Raw genomic sequence first — 15289 nt, 5'->3', positions numbered from 1 at the left:
GCCGTCACCCCGGCAACGCCGTCGGGGCGGGGGCGGCGGGAGCGCCCTCCCACCCGGAGGAGGCCCCGCCCCTCGCACCGCACCTCCCCGCCCCTCCCGCTCACCTGCCCGCGCCGCGCGGCTCCGCGGCTGCTGGCCGCGCTGGGGCTGCGGGGCGCGGCGCGTCCCCTCCGCCTCGTCGGAGCCGACGGTTCCCGGTGGCGGAGCCCGGCAGCCGCCGGCAGCGCGGCTCCTGCAGGAGGGGGTGGCGGGCGAAGCAGAGCGGAGTCTCCCTCCCGGCTGCGGACCGGCCGCCCGCGCGTCGGTGCCTCACGCAGCGCCCGGCCGTACGGCGCTGGCCGGCCGAGCCGCGCAGCCGGTGCCGCCGCGCAGCCTGTGCCGCGCAGCGCCCGTGGCGTACAAGCCGAGCCCCGCCGCAGGGGAACGTGGGGAAGGAGCTGCCTGTCACGTTTCAGTTGCTTGGTGTACTGCTTTTCCGTGGCAGACGGACACTCATCCGCACGCAGCCCGCGTAAAACCCTACCATAGCGTCCGGCGTGGAAACGGTTACCTTTAGCAGCAAAGCTGCACAGGAACCCCCCCGATGGCTTACTAATTCAATTAGACAGGTTTCCAGAATGTGGGGTTGGGTGTTTTTTTGGCATGGAGGAGGAGAACCTTAGGGCGACGCCTCCTTTCTCGTGTTGCAAGCCAATCAGGTCGAGGTGTAAGAAAAAAAAAAAAAAAAAAAAAAAGCAATCTGTAAGCAAACAGACGGCAGGCTGTGCCCTGACTGGCTGCGCCGGCAAATCCCCCCCTTTCCCAAGTAAACTGCATGCAAAAATCCCACATGATCAAGCAGCAGCGCCCGTGCTCCGAGCTGGCTGCCTGCACCTCCTCCTCGCCTTCATCCCTCACGCACACCGGCGCCAGATCCCGCCTCGGACACACGCGTGTGCATGTATGTATGCCTGCGTACCTCTATATACCGCGTATATATCTCTGCGGGTGCCTATCACACATACGCATGCACAGAGACAACCCAGTACGCCAGGCTCCTGGCTTTTCCAGGTTGCTGATGTCGGATTTACACGCAGTGAAGGGACCGGTCATTGCAAAAGGGGGCGTGACTGTTTAAAGATTTTTTTTTTTCCTCCCATAAAGCAATTCTTTTTTTTTTTCAAAACTGACTTTTGCCCCTCCAATCCTCGTCGCTCTTTATGATCCCTCCCTGCCTGCCGCTGCATTCAAGTTTATTTATTTGCCTGCTGGCGTGGTATATTTTTTCTTGCTGCTCTTGCTGCTGCTTCAGAGGGAAAGGGGGAGCAGCTGTTGGGCAAGACGAGAAGAATTGCGTGTTGTTCCCCCCCACCCCCTCCCCCGATCTCCTTGTGTAGTCAACTGAGGGGTGGATTCTTTTTCTCTCACCCCCTCCCTGCTCTTTCAAACTGTTTTGTCCTTCCGCAGAAGTTCATGTTCCCGGCACTGGACCCTGCTTTATCACAGAGAGGCTCCGGGAGGCTGAAGCAGGAGATTTCCGCACCTCGCCGTATCGCTCCCTTCGTCCCCCGAGCAGGAGAGGCCAGCCAAGACCAGCATCATCAGAGGAGTTTGCAGGCTTGATTTTCCACTTCTCCGAGGTTTTGCTTCTTTCCACGCCCTCTCATAAACCATTTTTTAAAAAAATGTCCATCTCTTTGGTTTCCACGCCGCAATATTTCTAGGATTGGCCGTTGTTTTTTTCTGCCCTCCTTTTTATTGCCCCCCCCCCCCCCTTTTGTTTTTTTTTGCCGCCTTTGCTGTTGCTCAGTCCTTGGTGCATCCACCGCCCAGGAACAGGAAGGACAAGAAAACCACTCCACAAAGTCTCCTTCAAGACTGTGCTGCAGAACAGGCTCCCCAACTCCACCAGCGCAGCAAACAAACTCCTCAGGGCTTTTACGCCCCCCCCCCCCCCCCTTTTTTTTTTTCCGTTTTGTTTATCATTTGCGCCGGGCGGAGAGCCGAGAAGGAAGACACAAACTTTGCACTTTAAGATCTGCGGGTACTTCTCGCCCCTCTCTCAGCCGGCGGCCTTTAATACACAGCCAGGACCCCCCCTGGGCTTCCAGAAGGAAGATCTTCCCCTCCGCCCCGTTGTTCTGTCCCCTCTCCCGCTCGCTCCCTCCATCCCCGCGCCCCCCGGCCGCCCCCGAGCCGCGGGGCCGCAGCGCCGGGGCCGCTCGCAGGGGGCGGAGGAGCGGCGCCACTCGCCCGCCCGCCCGCCGCAGCGGCGGGCCGGTGTATGTCGTGCCGTGGGCTCCGCACGGGACTCCCGGTGAATGAGCACCGCCCGCCGCCTGCCATCGCCGCCCGCCTCGGCCCCCACCTCCCCCTGCCGGGGTGAGACTCCCTGAGGGACCGCGGATCGCGCCTCCCTGCCGGCTGCCCGTCTGCGGCGGCAGGCGCCCTCCGCTCGCTGCGGCGCTGCACGCTGCGCAGCCCACCCGCCTCTGCGCCTCGCTTTTTATTTATTCACCCCCACCTCCCGCCCCGGCTCCGTCCCGTCTGCCCCCCCTCCCTCTTCTTTTTTTTTTTTTTTCCCCTTCCCGCTTTCTTATTTTTCCGCATCCCGTCTCGCCGCGCCGCCGGCCGGGCGCGATGCCGCACGTGGAGATGCTGCTGCTGGCGGCCGCGGCGCTGTGGGTGTGCGTGCGCGGGCAGGAGCCCGGCGCCAAGGCGGTGGCCGACCGCTACGCCGTCTACTGGAACAGCACCAACCCCAGGTACGCGGGGCGGCCGCGGGCACGCACCGGGCGGCGGGCGGGGGGGCTCTGCGGGGGGAAGCGGGCGGCGCCCCGGCGCCGGCTGGAGCTACCCCGGCTGCAAGACGGGGTGGAAAACTTTGTGTTCCGGAGGGTCAGGGCTACGGGCGGCGGTGGCGTTTCGCCCCTCTTGGCCCCCGCCGCCCCTCCCCGGCGCTGCACCGGGCCAGCCGCTTCCCTGGGCTCAGCCGCTGCCGGTCCGCGGGCGCCGGGCGGGCGCGCCCCCCGTGCGGCGTGTGCGCCCCGAGCCGCGGGACGAACCGCGCCTGCGGCCAAGCCCGCTCCGGGAGTTCGGGTGGGACAAGGGGGCGCAGGTGGCGGCCCCGCGGTTGTGCCGCGGCGGGTGCCTGTGGCATGCAGGGCGCGGCCCCGAGCCGCACGCCGGCGGCGGGGAGTCGGCCCCGGGCAGGGAGGCGGGGGGCTGCCCTCCCCGGCGGCACGGAGCGGGGCGCCGGGTCCCGGCTTCGCGGCGGCCCCGGGCTGGACCGCTGCCGCGGCGGAGGGGTGGCTTTCCCCCGGCCCGGCCCGCCCGGCGCGGGGCTCTTCCGGGCAGGCTAGAGGTAGCCGTGGGGAAGCGAGGTGGGTACGGCGTCCCGGGCCGGGAGGATGCCGGTGACGCCGGGGACACGACGGCGCGCGGCCGGTGTCCCCGTCGGGGCTGAGCGGTGCGGGTACAGCCTCCCCGCACCCCTCGCGCCGAACCGCGCCAGGCGGTTTCTGACACCGGGCTTTGCCTGCAGTGTACCGAGCCTTCTGCTGGAGAGAGAGGTTTCCTTTAATTTTTCTGGAGTTTTCCTTCATGCCTAGAAATGTAATTGGAAAATTACAGTCCTGCCCCAAATGGTGTCCATGTGTTTGGGTAAAAAGTCACCTGGGTATTAATTTTTTTGCCTTGTTGAAGTGCGTGTGAGCAGACTCACTTTTTTGGTTTTTTTTTTTGTTTTTGTTTTTAAACCTGTCAAGCTAGTCTAAGTAAATTTGGGGACCTTTTATCTTAGGTTATCTCTTTTTTATGCTGTTTGGTTTGAGATTAGCACATTGATTTTTGTCACAGGTCGTGTTTTTTAGTAGATCTGTGTTGCCTGCAGAAAACTCCTCTCTACTCGGTATTCCAGAGTGCCTTCAAAATAGGTGATGCAGAAGTTAATGGGCAGAATTTTCAAGTGCCCAGAGTTAGCTAGTCTGTACAGCACTTCTGATACTGTGCTCCTGGTAACAATGCCTCAGCGATAAATAGTTGGCACCAAAAGCTTGAGACAAAGAGGATTCGTCAAAGTAACAATCATGCTTGGCAACGATCAGCATCTGTAATTTTAAATGCTTATCTAAATTTTCTTCTCTTTGTGTGTGTTACTTAAAAAAAAATGCATAGAGCAAATAAGACTAAAAGTTAACATCTCACATCATACATCCCCAAAAAATCGCTTGGCTTTCAAAACCAGAGTTTTTTTCTGTTGTTAGGCAAAATTAAATGTAACTGCTGGAAAAAAAATAGTATTCTTAAATCCCACTGGGCAGATGGAGGATTGTCAGAAGAAATAGGTTTGACTACATGTGCACGCTGCTGGCATAATGGCTAAAATACTTCAAAAATAATCTTACATTCAAGATTTTTCACTTCTGCTCTCTTGTGTCTGATGAGCTTACACGGTAACTGCACAGAGGTAAAGATAGTTGAAGGTACAAGCAACACTTTCCTCGCATACCTACCATCATTACCTTGAATGGATTTGTAAAGATTTTAGTAAGTTTAATTATATTTTATTACCATTAATGGAATGCCTTCTTAGTCCCAACATTAAACATCAGCAGACTGCAAGGAAAACTTAGTTTTGTTATTCTTCCAAATACTAGAGGAAGAGTTAATTATAAGACGTCGCTAAATCTTCCCTTTTAAAAACAAACATTTCTTCTTGTCTTAAAATACTCGCTGTGCTCTCACAATGGGAGTAGCTATTTGGACATGTCATGTTTATCCATGAGTTAAAAATGTGAGAAAGAGTAGGGTGCAGATGTATTTCTCCTTTGTTTTACACAGTGTGCCAGTTTTTGTGTGCTTTCCAAGTTACACGATCATTACAGAAAAGCTGGCAAACACCTGAATGGTAGGTGCAAGAGACCCAATGAAAAGAAAACACTTCTGTTTTGAATTCGTTTTGTCAGAATCTAAGCTGAAGACAAAATTCACTTTTGTTATCAGAATTTTAGAGCAGTTAACAATGTTGCAGGAATAACTTCGCAGTGATTTATCTGCTTCCAGAAACAGACTTGGGAGGTGAGCAGTCTGTTTTTTATACACATAGAAGTAAGTAGTGATGCTTACTTGGTGATAACCATTTCAAATTAGAAGAGAAAATATACTGTCATTCTTTAAACACAAATGCCACCATTGTGCTTTAGCTTAATTCCTTATTGTATTTATTCAGAATTAAGAAACTGCTGTAGAACTAATTAATTCACTTTAAAAATGAAATATTGATCATTTTGATAGTGATTAAAAGCACTTTAAGTTTTCATGAAAACTTTGAAGAATTTAATAAGGATTGTTCTTCCCGCAGATATCAATGATGTTTAGGTTTTTAGTATGAAACTTCAGCAATTTATTGAAATGCATAAAGATCTCGTCCTTATTAAAAGACACATTAGTAAACTGATGAGTGGCCCAACTGATAAGTGCTCCTGGTGTGAATAATATTTATTAAATAAGAAGTCCTAAGAGTCTATTAGCAAAATTCATATCACATATCTTGGTTAGTTGCCAAAGTCCTGCTACAACAATTAAAAAATGTTCTGTGATCATAGCTGTTAGTGCGTATGATTAACAAAGTCATGTATTCTTACGGAGCCTAAGTCTGTTCTGAGAAATGTTTTAAGTATTCTGGTGCCTTATTTTTGTTATGTATTTAATTATCAACATACATGAAGTACCATAAATGCTGTAGTCCAATTCCAGATGAGAATATGCTAAGTATTAGGATTTGGAACTGTAACTAAGTAAGTTTTTTTAATCCTTTTTTTTTTGTGTGTGGATTGGAAATTAATCCTCAAGTAAGCTTGAAAATGTGTTCTAATATTTTTGTTATTTATGTAGGCTTAGAATTAAGTGTAAATAAATTCTAATTATCACCTTAAACCGCATTAGTCTTTCAGCACTGTTTGCATATGTGTTCTTAAATGGGACAGCAAAATATTGCTGTCAAAGAATATTGTTTTTAATGCAACACTTGAAATAGTTTGGGAAGTTTGTTTTGTAATGAAGCATATTAATTTAATCCTGGTTTACTACTGTCCTTTTAATTAGAATTCAGCCAAAATGTCATGTACCTGGGCCAGTTTTTGAAGCGGTCTACTTAGTGCTTGCTACTGCTTTTAATCTTGTAAGAATTCAAGCAGAACTACTTGCAATTATTGCTACATTTTTCAGCTTGAACGATTGTGCTTCAAGATTGTGGTTTATATTTAGGTATTTCCCCCACAAGTTGTTTCAGTGGCAGGTTATGTAGCTTCATAAATTGTTACTAGTTGCAAGGTGGTTAAAAATACTTGCATTTCAAGTCTGGTTTCTGATCATATATAGAGGCCAAACCTTGTAGTCACACGAGAACAAGTATTTTTTGTTAGGAGTATTATTGGATTTGACTGTATCTTATACAGGAAAATTGTGTATAAAGTTACATCCACAAGAGAATTACTGTAACAACATGGGATGCTGATACATTTTTCTGTTTGTGTATTTATGTGGATAATTAAATCAAGAAATCAGATGGTAATTGGAGAATTTAGATACTGAAAAATCATTTCAAGTTAAACTGGTTAGTTCCCAAAATTAAGCTGGATACCACAATTTCATCAGTACTGCTAGAGGGTGGTGTTTTTTAAGACAGGTACTCGGGAAGAGCGAATAGAAAAATGAGTGGATGCTTCTGAAAATTCGAAGCATGTACCAGAATTTCACAACTTGGATGTCTAAACATAGGTGAATTCTGTAGCTGACAATTTAGGCACTGATTCAGCAAAGGCTCTGACTCCTCTGAAGTGCATACTGACATACAAGTTCTGTTGCAGCTGTGTGGATGGATGGATGTGTACTTAAGTGCCTCCCTGAACCAGCCAAATGCGTAGAGTTAATTTTGAGAAGCTGTGGTTGTGGCTGCTCATGGACACCTGGCACTTCTCAGGAGCATGCTGGCCAGCTGGGTGGATGTCTTGAGTATTCTGCCATCCATTTGTATGTGTTTGCAGATTTCACCGTGGCATGTTGGTTGTATATGCTGATGGCATGTGGCTAGTTTTTTGTTTGCTTTGGCTTGTTTGTTTTCCATCTAGGAATAGTTCTTCCTGTGTACAGAGATTAGGGAAACCATGCAGAAATGGTTAGAATAGGGATAAGGCAGTTAGGTTAGTTAAGAACACCTTATTAATTCTTATTAAATCTTTTCCAAATTGTAGAATCTGTGCTTTAGTTCTTGGCCATCTTCCCACTGTGGTGTTTCTTCGCATGCTAGTAGTCCTTGGGTCGGTAGGTGGGCAGGTAGATAAGCAAGCATTCAGACATTAGGGATGAAGAGGGGCAAAATCAAGGCATTTGCTTTGATTTTGGTATTCCATATTATTATTATATGTGAAGGAAAGCATAAGAGCTTAAGCGCTTGGGATATGCACACACTTACATGTATATATGTAATTGTTTTGAAACAGCAGAGCTTGTATTTTTGAGAGCATTTTATCCTGCAGCTTGCTCTGAGAGCTGAAGAAATCTGACTGATTTCTTGTAATTAAAAGATCAATAGTAGAGCCTTCAATTCTTTACACTTACCTTCTGTGCTTTTAATAGCTTCACTAATACCTTGTGTGTCCAAAAGAATATTGGTGCTTATTTTAAAAGTGGGGTTTTGAGACATTCTATGAAAAAAATACATAAAGAACAATAGTTTCACTGTCTTCCACCTTTGTATGAAAGGCACCTTGTTAAGTGGTACATGGTCTTCATGAAATGCTTCTTATTAAATCTTTTCCAAATGCACATAGTGAGGACACTTCACGGCATTCTTGCTGTTAGCTCTATATCCTTTTCGAGGGGGACACATAAAGATGAGCCTTCCTTTCTCTCCCCTGTTGCTATGATCCCAGCAACCTACCAGCTTCATGCTGGGCTGAGAAAATGAATGAATGCAATTAGTCCTTCAAGAGTTTTGGATTTTGCATTCATACAGAGAGGTGTATGTAATATATATATATATACATTCATATGCGAATATGTATGCATTTCAATATAAGTATATGTATACTTATGTATATATACACATATATATGTATGTATGTATCCATGCAGTGAGGTGTGTCATTACAAGGTGATGTGGTATAGAGTAAATCAGGAGTGTTGTGTGAGGGGGGAAAAAAAATCTCTGAAAATGAAACTTTTTAATTGATAAACTAGAAAAGCAATAGCTTTACAAACTAATTCCCAGCTCCCGTCTTCCAGCTCAGACTGTTTTAAAATTAATAATTTTTAAAAAATAATTGTAGAATCTGTGCTTTAGTTATTGACCATCTTCCCACTGTGGTGTTTCTTCGCATGCTAGTAGTCCTTGGGTCTGTAGGTGGGAAGGTAGATAAGCAAGTATTCAGACACACAGTTGTAAAATTAAACAGAAAACATTACAGGGATATGCTTTGAGAATTCTCTGGGGTTTTTAGAGTACCTTGCTACTGCTTCTTCGTAAACCAGTGTGTCACTGGTTAGAGAACTGCATTGTTGAAGTATTAGACTTTAAGACAAGGCATAAAGAAGGTTGGTCATTTGGATCACCTCAGCGAAGATGCTAACAAAGATGCAACTTTCCTTGGAGGAAACATGAGTAGACAGTAGTTTGTCCATAGCTGTGAGATGTACCTCTCTTGCTTTGACTCACTTGTTTTTCCATTTTTAAAAAATGCGATTTGAAGTATTCTGGAACTGGGATTTTCTTCCAGTAATAACTCTTTGCTCTGATACCCAGTTCTGAGCATTGGGGTTCTTTAAAATGTCTTCAGTCTGATGATTAATCTAATCTTCCAGTGTTTCTGAATGGTGTAATTCACTATTGAGAATAAAGGGCTCTGTTTTGTTTAAGTTTTCATTGCACTTGTGCTTAGAATTCAGTCAGTCAGCAGCACACCAACGTAATGAAATGGAAATGTTTGGTTTGAAATAAACAGATACGTTATTGAAATTGCTTTCTGGTGGTATTACAGTTATTGTGAGTAAGCCCTACTATAATGTACTTCAGCATAGCTGAATGGAAGAAAAGAATCCTTCACACATTAGAAGTCTTCCTTGCATTTTTGCATTTTTCCTGTTCATTGTAGTGTCTACAAGCTATATTATAGTTGAGCTCACTTAAAATAGTATTATTTTATAGCGTGCAAACATGTATACATGTCTGCAATCGTCTTTTTTAAGAAACCGAGCATAGATTGTTATATTACAAAACCACAAATTCCCACTCCTACACATTTTTAAAAATAATTTGTGTTAAAATCAAGGATTTGAAAATATAATAAAAAAGGATGCAGTTCCATGAGGACTGAGATTTTATTTCTCTCCTGTAGAATGCCAAGTTTTCCAATAAAGGAATACACACACACACACCAACCCCCCCACCCCCCCCCATATATATTTATATGTATATTTATTACAGGTTTTTTTTTATCTGGGGAAACATCCTTCATATTTTACTGTTGACAGGTTGATGAAAATACATTGTTAGGTCCTAGTTTTATGAAAAAAATGAGTTTATTTTTGAGTGCTGCAAAATGTAGAGAAACGGTTAGATGCCTGTGTTCTCTTAACTGGTATGCTACGCGTTTTAGGGCCATTTCTCTGTTTAAATGCATGACCAGTAAAAATGCTGTCAAAAGAAAAATCAGCTAACAAGAAGATACACAAGAGTCTTATTAATTAGCAAGATCTGCTTAACTTGCTAATACCAATTTATAGCGGATTTTTCAGGTTTGGCAATTTTAACTTGTAAAGCCTTGAAAATTATAATTCTTATTGTTACTTGCATTATAAACTAGTGGAAGGATTTACCTGTCCATGCCAACACATAGCATGGGAAAAAAAAGGATCTTAGACTCTCAAAACCTGTAAGTACAGTATTAGTTAATTTTCACTTAATTTATTTTCTTTTCTGTCATTAAATTTGCATATTAGTCTAAGGAGGAACTGTTCAACAGTAATACAATTTTTTTTTTTACTTCAGGTTTATCACTTAGTAACTTTATATTTTTGATTTGTTTTAATCAGACTACTGAAGAACCATCTTATTTGATAGGCACCATTTTTAGTTTTTGATGTCAGTAATGAAATGGTGCTGGAGTGCAGAGAAGGCATGATTTACTTATGAATCATCTGGTGAGGTGAAAAATGGGAGTAGGATATATGTTTGCTTTGACTCCAATCACTCTTTGCTAAAATATCTTTTTGTTCCGTTCTGAAAGATAAGATTTGGCCTCATGACATCTAAAAGTATGCATATTTTGACATAATGTATTTTGTGCTGTAATTAATGTTTTCTGTGTAGCACTAACGTTCTTTGTTTGTTAAATTAATACAATTTTTCTTACCCAAAATTATTTAATTTTTTTGGTTGGGATGGCTGGTTGCAGGCATATTCTCATTGTGTGAGTAGTAGTTGAGCACTGCGGCCTTTCTCTAGTGGGTAGCAATGAAGCACTACCTTTTTGCTTTTGTGGACTTTAAAGTAGTATTTTCCATATTAATATTACAGTTGAGAGGAACTTCCTTCTTTCTACACAATTCAGATTGCATTATCTTATCAGGCATGCAGAAATATATATACATTTTTATTACAATACCAGTACGTTACATAGGATTTTTTATTTTAGTTTTTACTTCACTCTTGGTTTAATTTTGAAAATAAATATGAGTATCTTATTTCAGTCTGTGCCTTTGAAATAGGAGCTGGAGCTGAGTATGTTCTAAATTGTTGCAGATAAACTAAACAAACAAAAAAAAGAAAACAACAAATCTCTGAATGTCTAATATTTTGTTGGTTTTGTAGTGCTGTATAAGTAGAGGTGTATTTTTCATGAGGAGACAGAAAAAAGTAAGTGTTTTATATTACTTAATTGGTAGATTTGATGATGATCTTTGTAGCATGGTTCTCAGTCTGCTAGTTCATCAGTGTTGGGTAAGGACTGCTAGCAGCTTTAATAATGTTGGGTCCCTTGCAATTGTTAAAAGTCGTTGCAAATAAAATCGCTAATTAATGTTGTTAGTGAGCAGGGAAACCAGCTGCATTGTTTGGTTGTTGGTTTTTTTTGTTGTTTGTTTTTTTCTTACTTTTGCTGATGTCTGATCAGATTTTTAAAAAATAGTTATGTATTCAGCCAGGGCATTTGGTGAGCAGAAGTTAACAAAGTAGGAGCTATCAATCCTGCTCTCTTTCCTATTGTTTCCAGAAAAGAAGGAAATAAAGAGAGACTCTGGAATTTAAAAGTATTGACCTCTGACATGCACACACAGCATGGTCATTGCACTGGCACACAAAGTGCCTTAAGCCACCATAATGGCAAACTGCATTTTTGAAGTTACTGATATGAGAGCCAGCTGGATGGGGGATGGACAGCCAACATTGATTCTGCAGCTATTTGCAAGTTACCACTTTAGGGCCAGACAGCTTCACTTTTATATTCCCAAACTTACCACTTAGGAATAATGTTGCTTTGTTCGGTTTAGCCAGGGATTTGTGACTGCTACATAGACTTGGAACCGTTTGGTCCAGAATTGTGTGGTCATTCTTCATAGAGGTCTGCTTCACAAAGTAATTTTATTCATCTGGTGGTGGGGGGAGGGATGAGAAACAGTGAAGGGACATTCATATATAGCATTCTTCAAGAAAAATGTGCATCCATATTAGCTAGTTGCTTTTTTAAAAGCTTTTCAAAGATAAAGGCAGAGATTCGGATCATGTAGTTGAAAGCCAGTTCTGACCCATGTCTTCAGACTACATGTCACCTTCTGGATAGGGTCTCCACGCATAGTCTGGAAAAGACCAAATATTTTATGTACTGTATGCTCTCCCACTGCCCCCCCCCCCCCCCTTTTTTTTTTTATTTGTTTACAGTTATTGCTCCAATACACTTACACATCTCTTTGCAGTTCTCTTGGGGCTCACTTTATTAAAAATTAGTGATCCATCACTAAGTGGGGTACAGTACAAATACAGTTGCTCCCGCAAGGCAGTTTTTGTGCCAAACCAGAAGAAATAAGAGGGATACAAAAGCAGCCAAAAAGCGTGTCTCCCAGTTGCTAATTAATCAGGCAAAAAAGCACCTCAGCAACTACATCTGAATGTGGGACAGTTTTTTTTTTGATTATACATAGCAACAAATAAAATTATACTATGCCCTCTTAACATACCTTTATTCAGAATAAAAAGTCAACCGTGTACCAGACTTGGTGAGGTTATGTTAATGGCATTATCTGTGGATAGACCTCTTTCAAAAAAACTCATGTTGCTTTTGAACAAAAAAAAATACTGTTTTGTCTGTTTATTTTTTTTCTGTCTGTTTCTAATGTGGTGGTTATTAATAACATCTGTAGGCCACGAGCAAAACTTTAGAAAAGATGCTTTAAAAAATTATCTTCAGTAATCTGGGGTACAAGGTATGGGAGAAAAAAGAGCCATTGCTGTGAATATCTGGTATCCAAAGCTGCCAATCACTCTTGGCACAGCTCCCATCATGGTTGCTGTGCCCACAATTAAATGCCTGTCATTAGCGTATTTTTCCATAACATTTACAATGGAAAAGGCAAGGGGTCCTTGCAGAGCTATGGCTGTCAAGGGAACAATAAAAACTAATTACACACTCTGCTGTCACCATTGTCAGCTCTGCTTTTGGGGGGAAAGAACATGGGAAGTGTGTGCGCAATAATTATATATATAAAAATTATATACATACAATACCCAATTGGGGAAACTCAGTCATAGTGAAGTGACATTTACTTGGAAGTTTATTATTCCTGCTTTCAAAAGATCTTAATTCTAGGGGTTTATTTGTCCCTTCACTTATGCCTAAGTTGCATACACTTTTTCCTTTGCATTTCAGTCACTTTTTGCCTTTCTCTCTTTCTTTCTGTCTTGGACACTTTCTGGTGAACTGAGCTTTCCAATAAAATTGCTGAGATCAAAGCCGGTATTTGCCTGCATTTATTAAGTGGGTGCAAATCATCTTATCCTTTATATGCTTTTGCTTGTGTCCTGCATAGTAAACTGGATTAAAAAAAAGCTGAATGAAAGCAGCTAGTCTGCACATTCACTTTTTTTTCTGTTTTCAGCCCATGGTGTGCAGGTCATCTTCAGTGAAATCAGGTTAAGATTTTGGAGTACTGCAGTAGCGGCTTTAGTGAAATGTGTGCCAGTTCTATTATCAGTGCACAGATATTTCCAAATGTAAGCGTAAGTGCATAATTGCAGCGTGAATTATCTTGACTGCTGTCTTTAAAGACATTGAAAGAGTGAAGTTGTGCCCTCACAACAATAGTTGCTGATTTTTTTTTATAGTCTGTAAAATGAATAGTTTATTTAAGCAACTATTTTAGCCTACTGATTTGAGAAAGAATAGATCCTCAGAACCAGAATTTTTAATATATTTAGGTATCTAGAGTTGTAGACAGGAGCCATGTGGGATTTTTGAGGCTGCTTGGTGCCAAACTGTCTTAGATTTTATTTCCTCTTTACACCCATAAAGTCTTAAATATCTTTCAAAAAATGGTTCTTGAAGCCAGTTAAGGAAAGTAGTTTAAATAAATAACCTAGTTGTTAAACGTTGCTGAAGTCAGTAGGAGCTGATGGGTACTAGTGAGGAATGGAAGTCATCTTTATTATATGTATGCCTCGATAGATACTACAGGATCTAATGTTGGTCTTTTTTTCTTTTTTTCTTTCTTTTTTTTTTTTTAAGGCACCAGCTTTTGATGCTTTTTTCTTGGTATTTTTGGCAGTGTTCAGATCCAACTCTATTGAAGTAAAAAGATTCTCCCACTGCTTTGGATGGGGATTTATTTAGGTGCTATATTATGATTTTATGGTGTAGTTCATTAGAAAGGGTTTCTGTAATCAGGTTTGTCAGTTTTTGTGCGAGGCCACCCAATCTATGTGAATTAAATTTAGTGAGAGGGCACAGCAGCACAGGACTGTATATTCTTTTGGGTATATTTCTGCTTGGGTCTGAGTTCTAGACTGAGGTGTTTTTAACATTTTTGCAGAGTTGAGACCTCCACCTTTGGGGGGCTGGATGGGGTAAAAGTGAACCTGTTAGAATGGGTAGTTGCTTTGCTCTCAGCAGTTTCATAAAGTGGAACTGGCTTACCATATGGGATTGGCAGATAAGCATTAGTGAGACTCTGAGGTGTTGGATGCCTTATACAGTGGAGAACCACCTGGCATGTGCCAGAAAAAATTTACGAATTTAAGATCATGAAGGTAAAATTAATCAGATATAGTAGTACACCACTGGGATACAGTTTTATGTATTTTCCAAAGCACTATATACAATATAGTGCTCTCTTCTAGATAAGATTATACTTATAGACTAGATGGATCTTGTGAATGGCCAAGTAGGATAGAATTGTTTCCTTACTGAAATAATTAAAACACTGTATTTGGGAACAAACTCTCAGTTTTCTAGAAAATATAACATTAGTCTTCTACAAAACAGAAGTCCGTGTTTTGCTGCAGAATGCTACTTGTCGTTTCATATGTAAAATATAATATATAAACCATGTAATTTATCATCTGTTTACCAAAATGGTGAGCAAGGGTCTCTTGTTATGTGGTGTGTCACTGTGTTTTGAGGCTGCTGGGAGAATGAGAAAGCAATTTTTATTGATACTATTTCATTTAATGGAGTACCAAGTATTACATTTTTCTTGATTTCCACTGGACTTTCTGATGTCTCATGGCTATGAGATACGACGTAATGAGAGGAAGACACTTCTTTCAGGAAATTTGGCACATGTTTAGTTTGAGGGGACACATGTTGATGAAATAAACTTATTTTTCTTAAAATCAAGTCTTGCAAAAAATGAAGTTCTAGTTCTTGAACTGTATCCATCATCCCAATGCATACATGTGAAATTTGGTCATGTTTTGTAGTCACTGTGTTGGTAGATGCAGTTGGAAGACATTGGGCCTGCTTTAATGTTACTTGTGTGTATTCGTAGTGAGTTGCCTGCAAGGTTCCCAGAAATATTTGAAAATTTTCTGTAAAGTTGGTTTTTTAAATGTATTTCAAAAATGTCCTTTTTTGTTTAATAATTTTATGTGAATGTTTAATAGATTTTTATGTTGAGTTCACAAATGTTGTAAAGGAATGCATAATACACAGCTTTATTGAAGAACTTATGTCTTAAACAGTCCTCAAACTACCTTTACAAAAATATACTAGGAACACTTCCTGCAGAGAACATGATAATTTTGTAACATGCTTAATAGCAT

The 15289-nt window shown here is 42.5% G+C and overlaps 1 protein-coding gene and 1 long non-coding RNA gene across 2 annotated transcripts in view; one reads left to right on the top strand and one right to left on the bottom strand.

The window, feature by feature from the left end:
* Positions 1-625, bottom strand: part of LOC129734687 (uncharacterized) — a 93023-nt gene extending 92398 nt beyond the window's left edge. Inside the window, exon 1 of the long non-coding RNA XR_008730169.1 lies at positions 105-625. This is a non-coding gene — a long non-coding RNA (uncharacterized LOC129734687). The remainder of the gene's footprint in view (positions 1-104) is intronic.
* Positions 626-817: 192 nt separating this feature from the next.
* Positions 818-15289, top strand: part of EFNA5 (ephrin A5) — a 214744-nt gene continuing 200272 nt past the window's right edge. Inside the window, exons 1-2 of the mRNA XM_055699591.1 lie at positions 818-940; positions 1447-2744. Of these exons, the coding sequence (XP_055555566.1) occupies positions 2620-2744 (125 nt within the window). The 5' untranslated portion in view covers positions 818-940; positions 1447-2619. The remainder of the gene's footprint in view (positions 941-1446; positions 2745-15289) is intronic.

Source organism: Falco cherrug, chromosome Z, assembly GCF_023634085.1.
Source record: "Falco cherrug isolate bFalChe1 chromosome Z, bFalChe1.pri, whole genome shotgun sequence".
In the NCBI taxonomy this organism is placed as follows: Eukaryota; Metazoa; Chordata; class Aves; order Falconiformes; family Falconidae; genus Falco; species Falco cherrug.
This window is presented reverse-complemented; position numbering and strand designations above follow the sequence as displayed.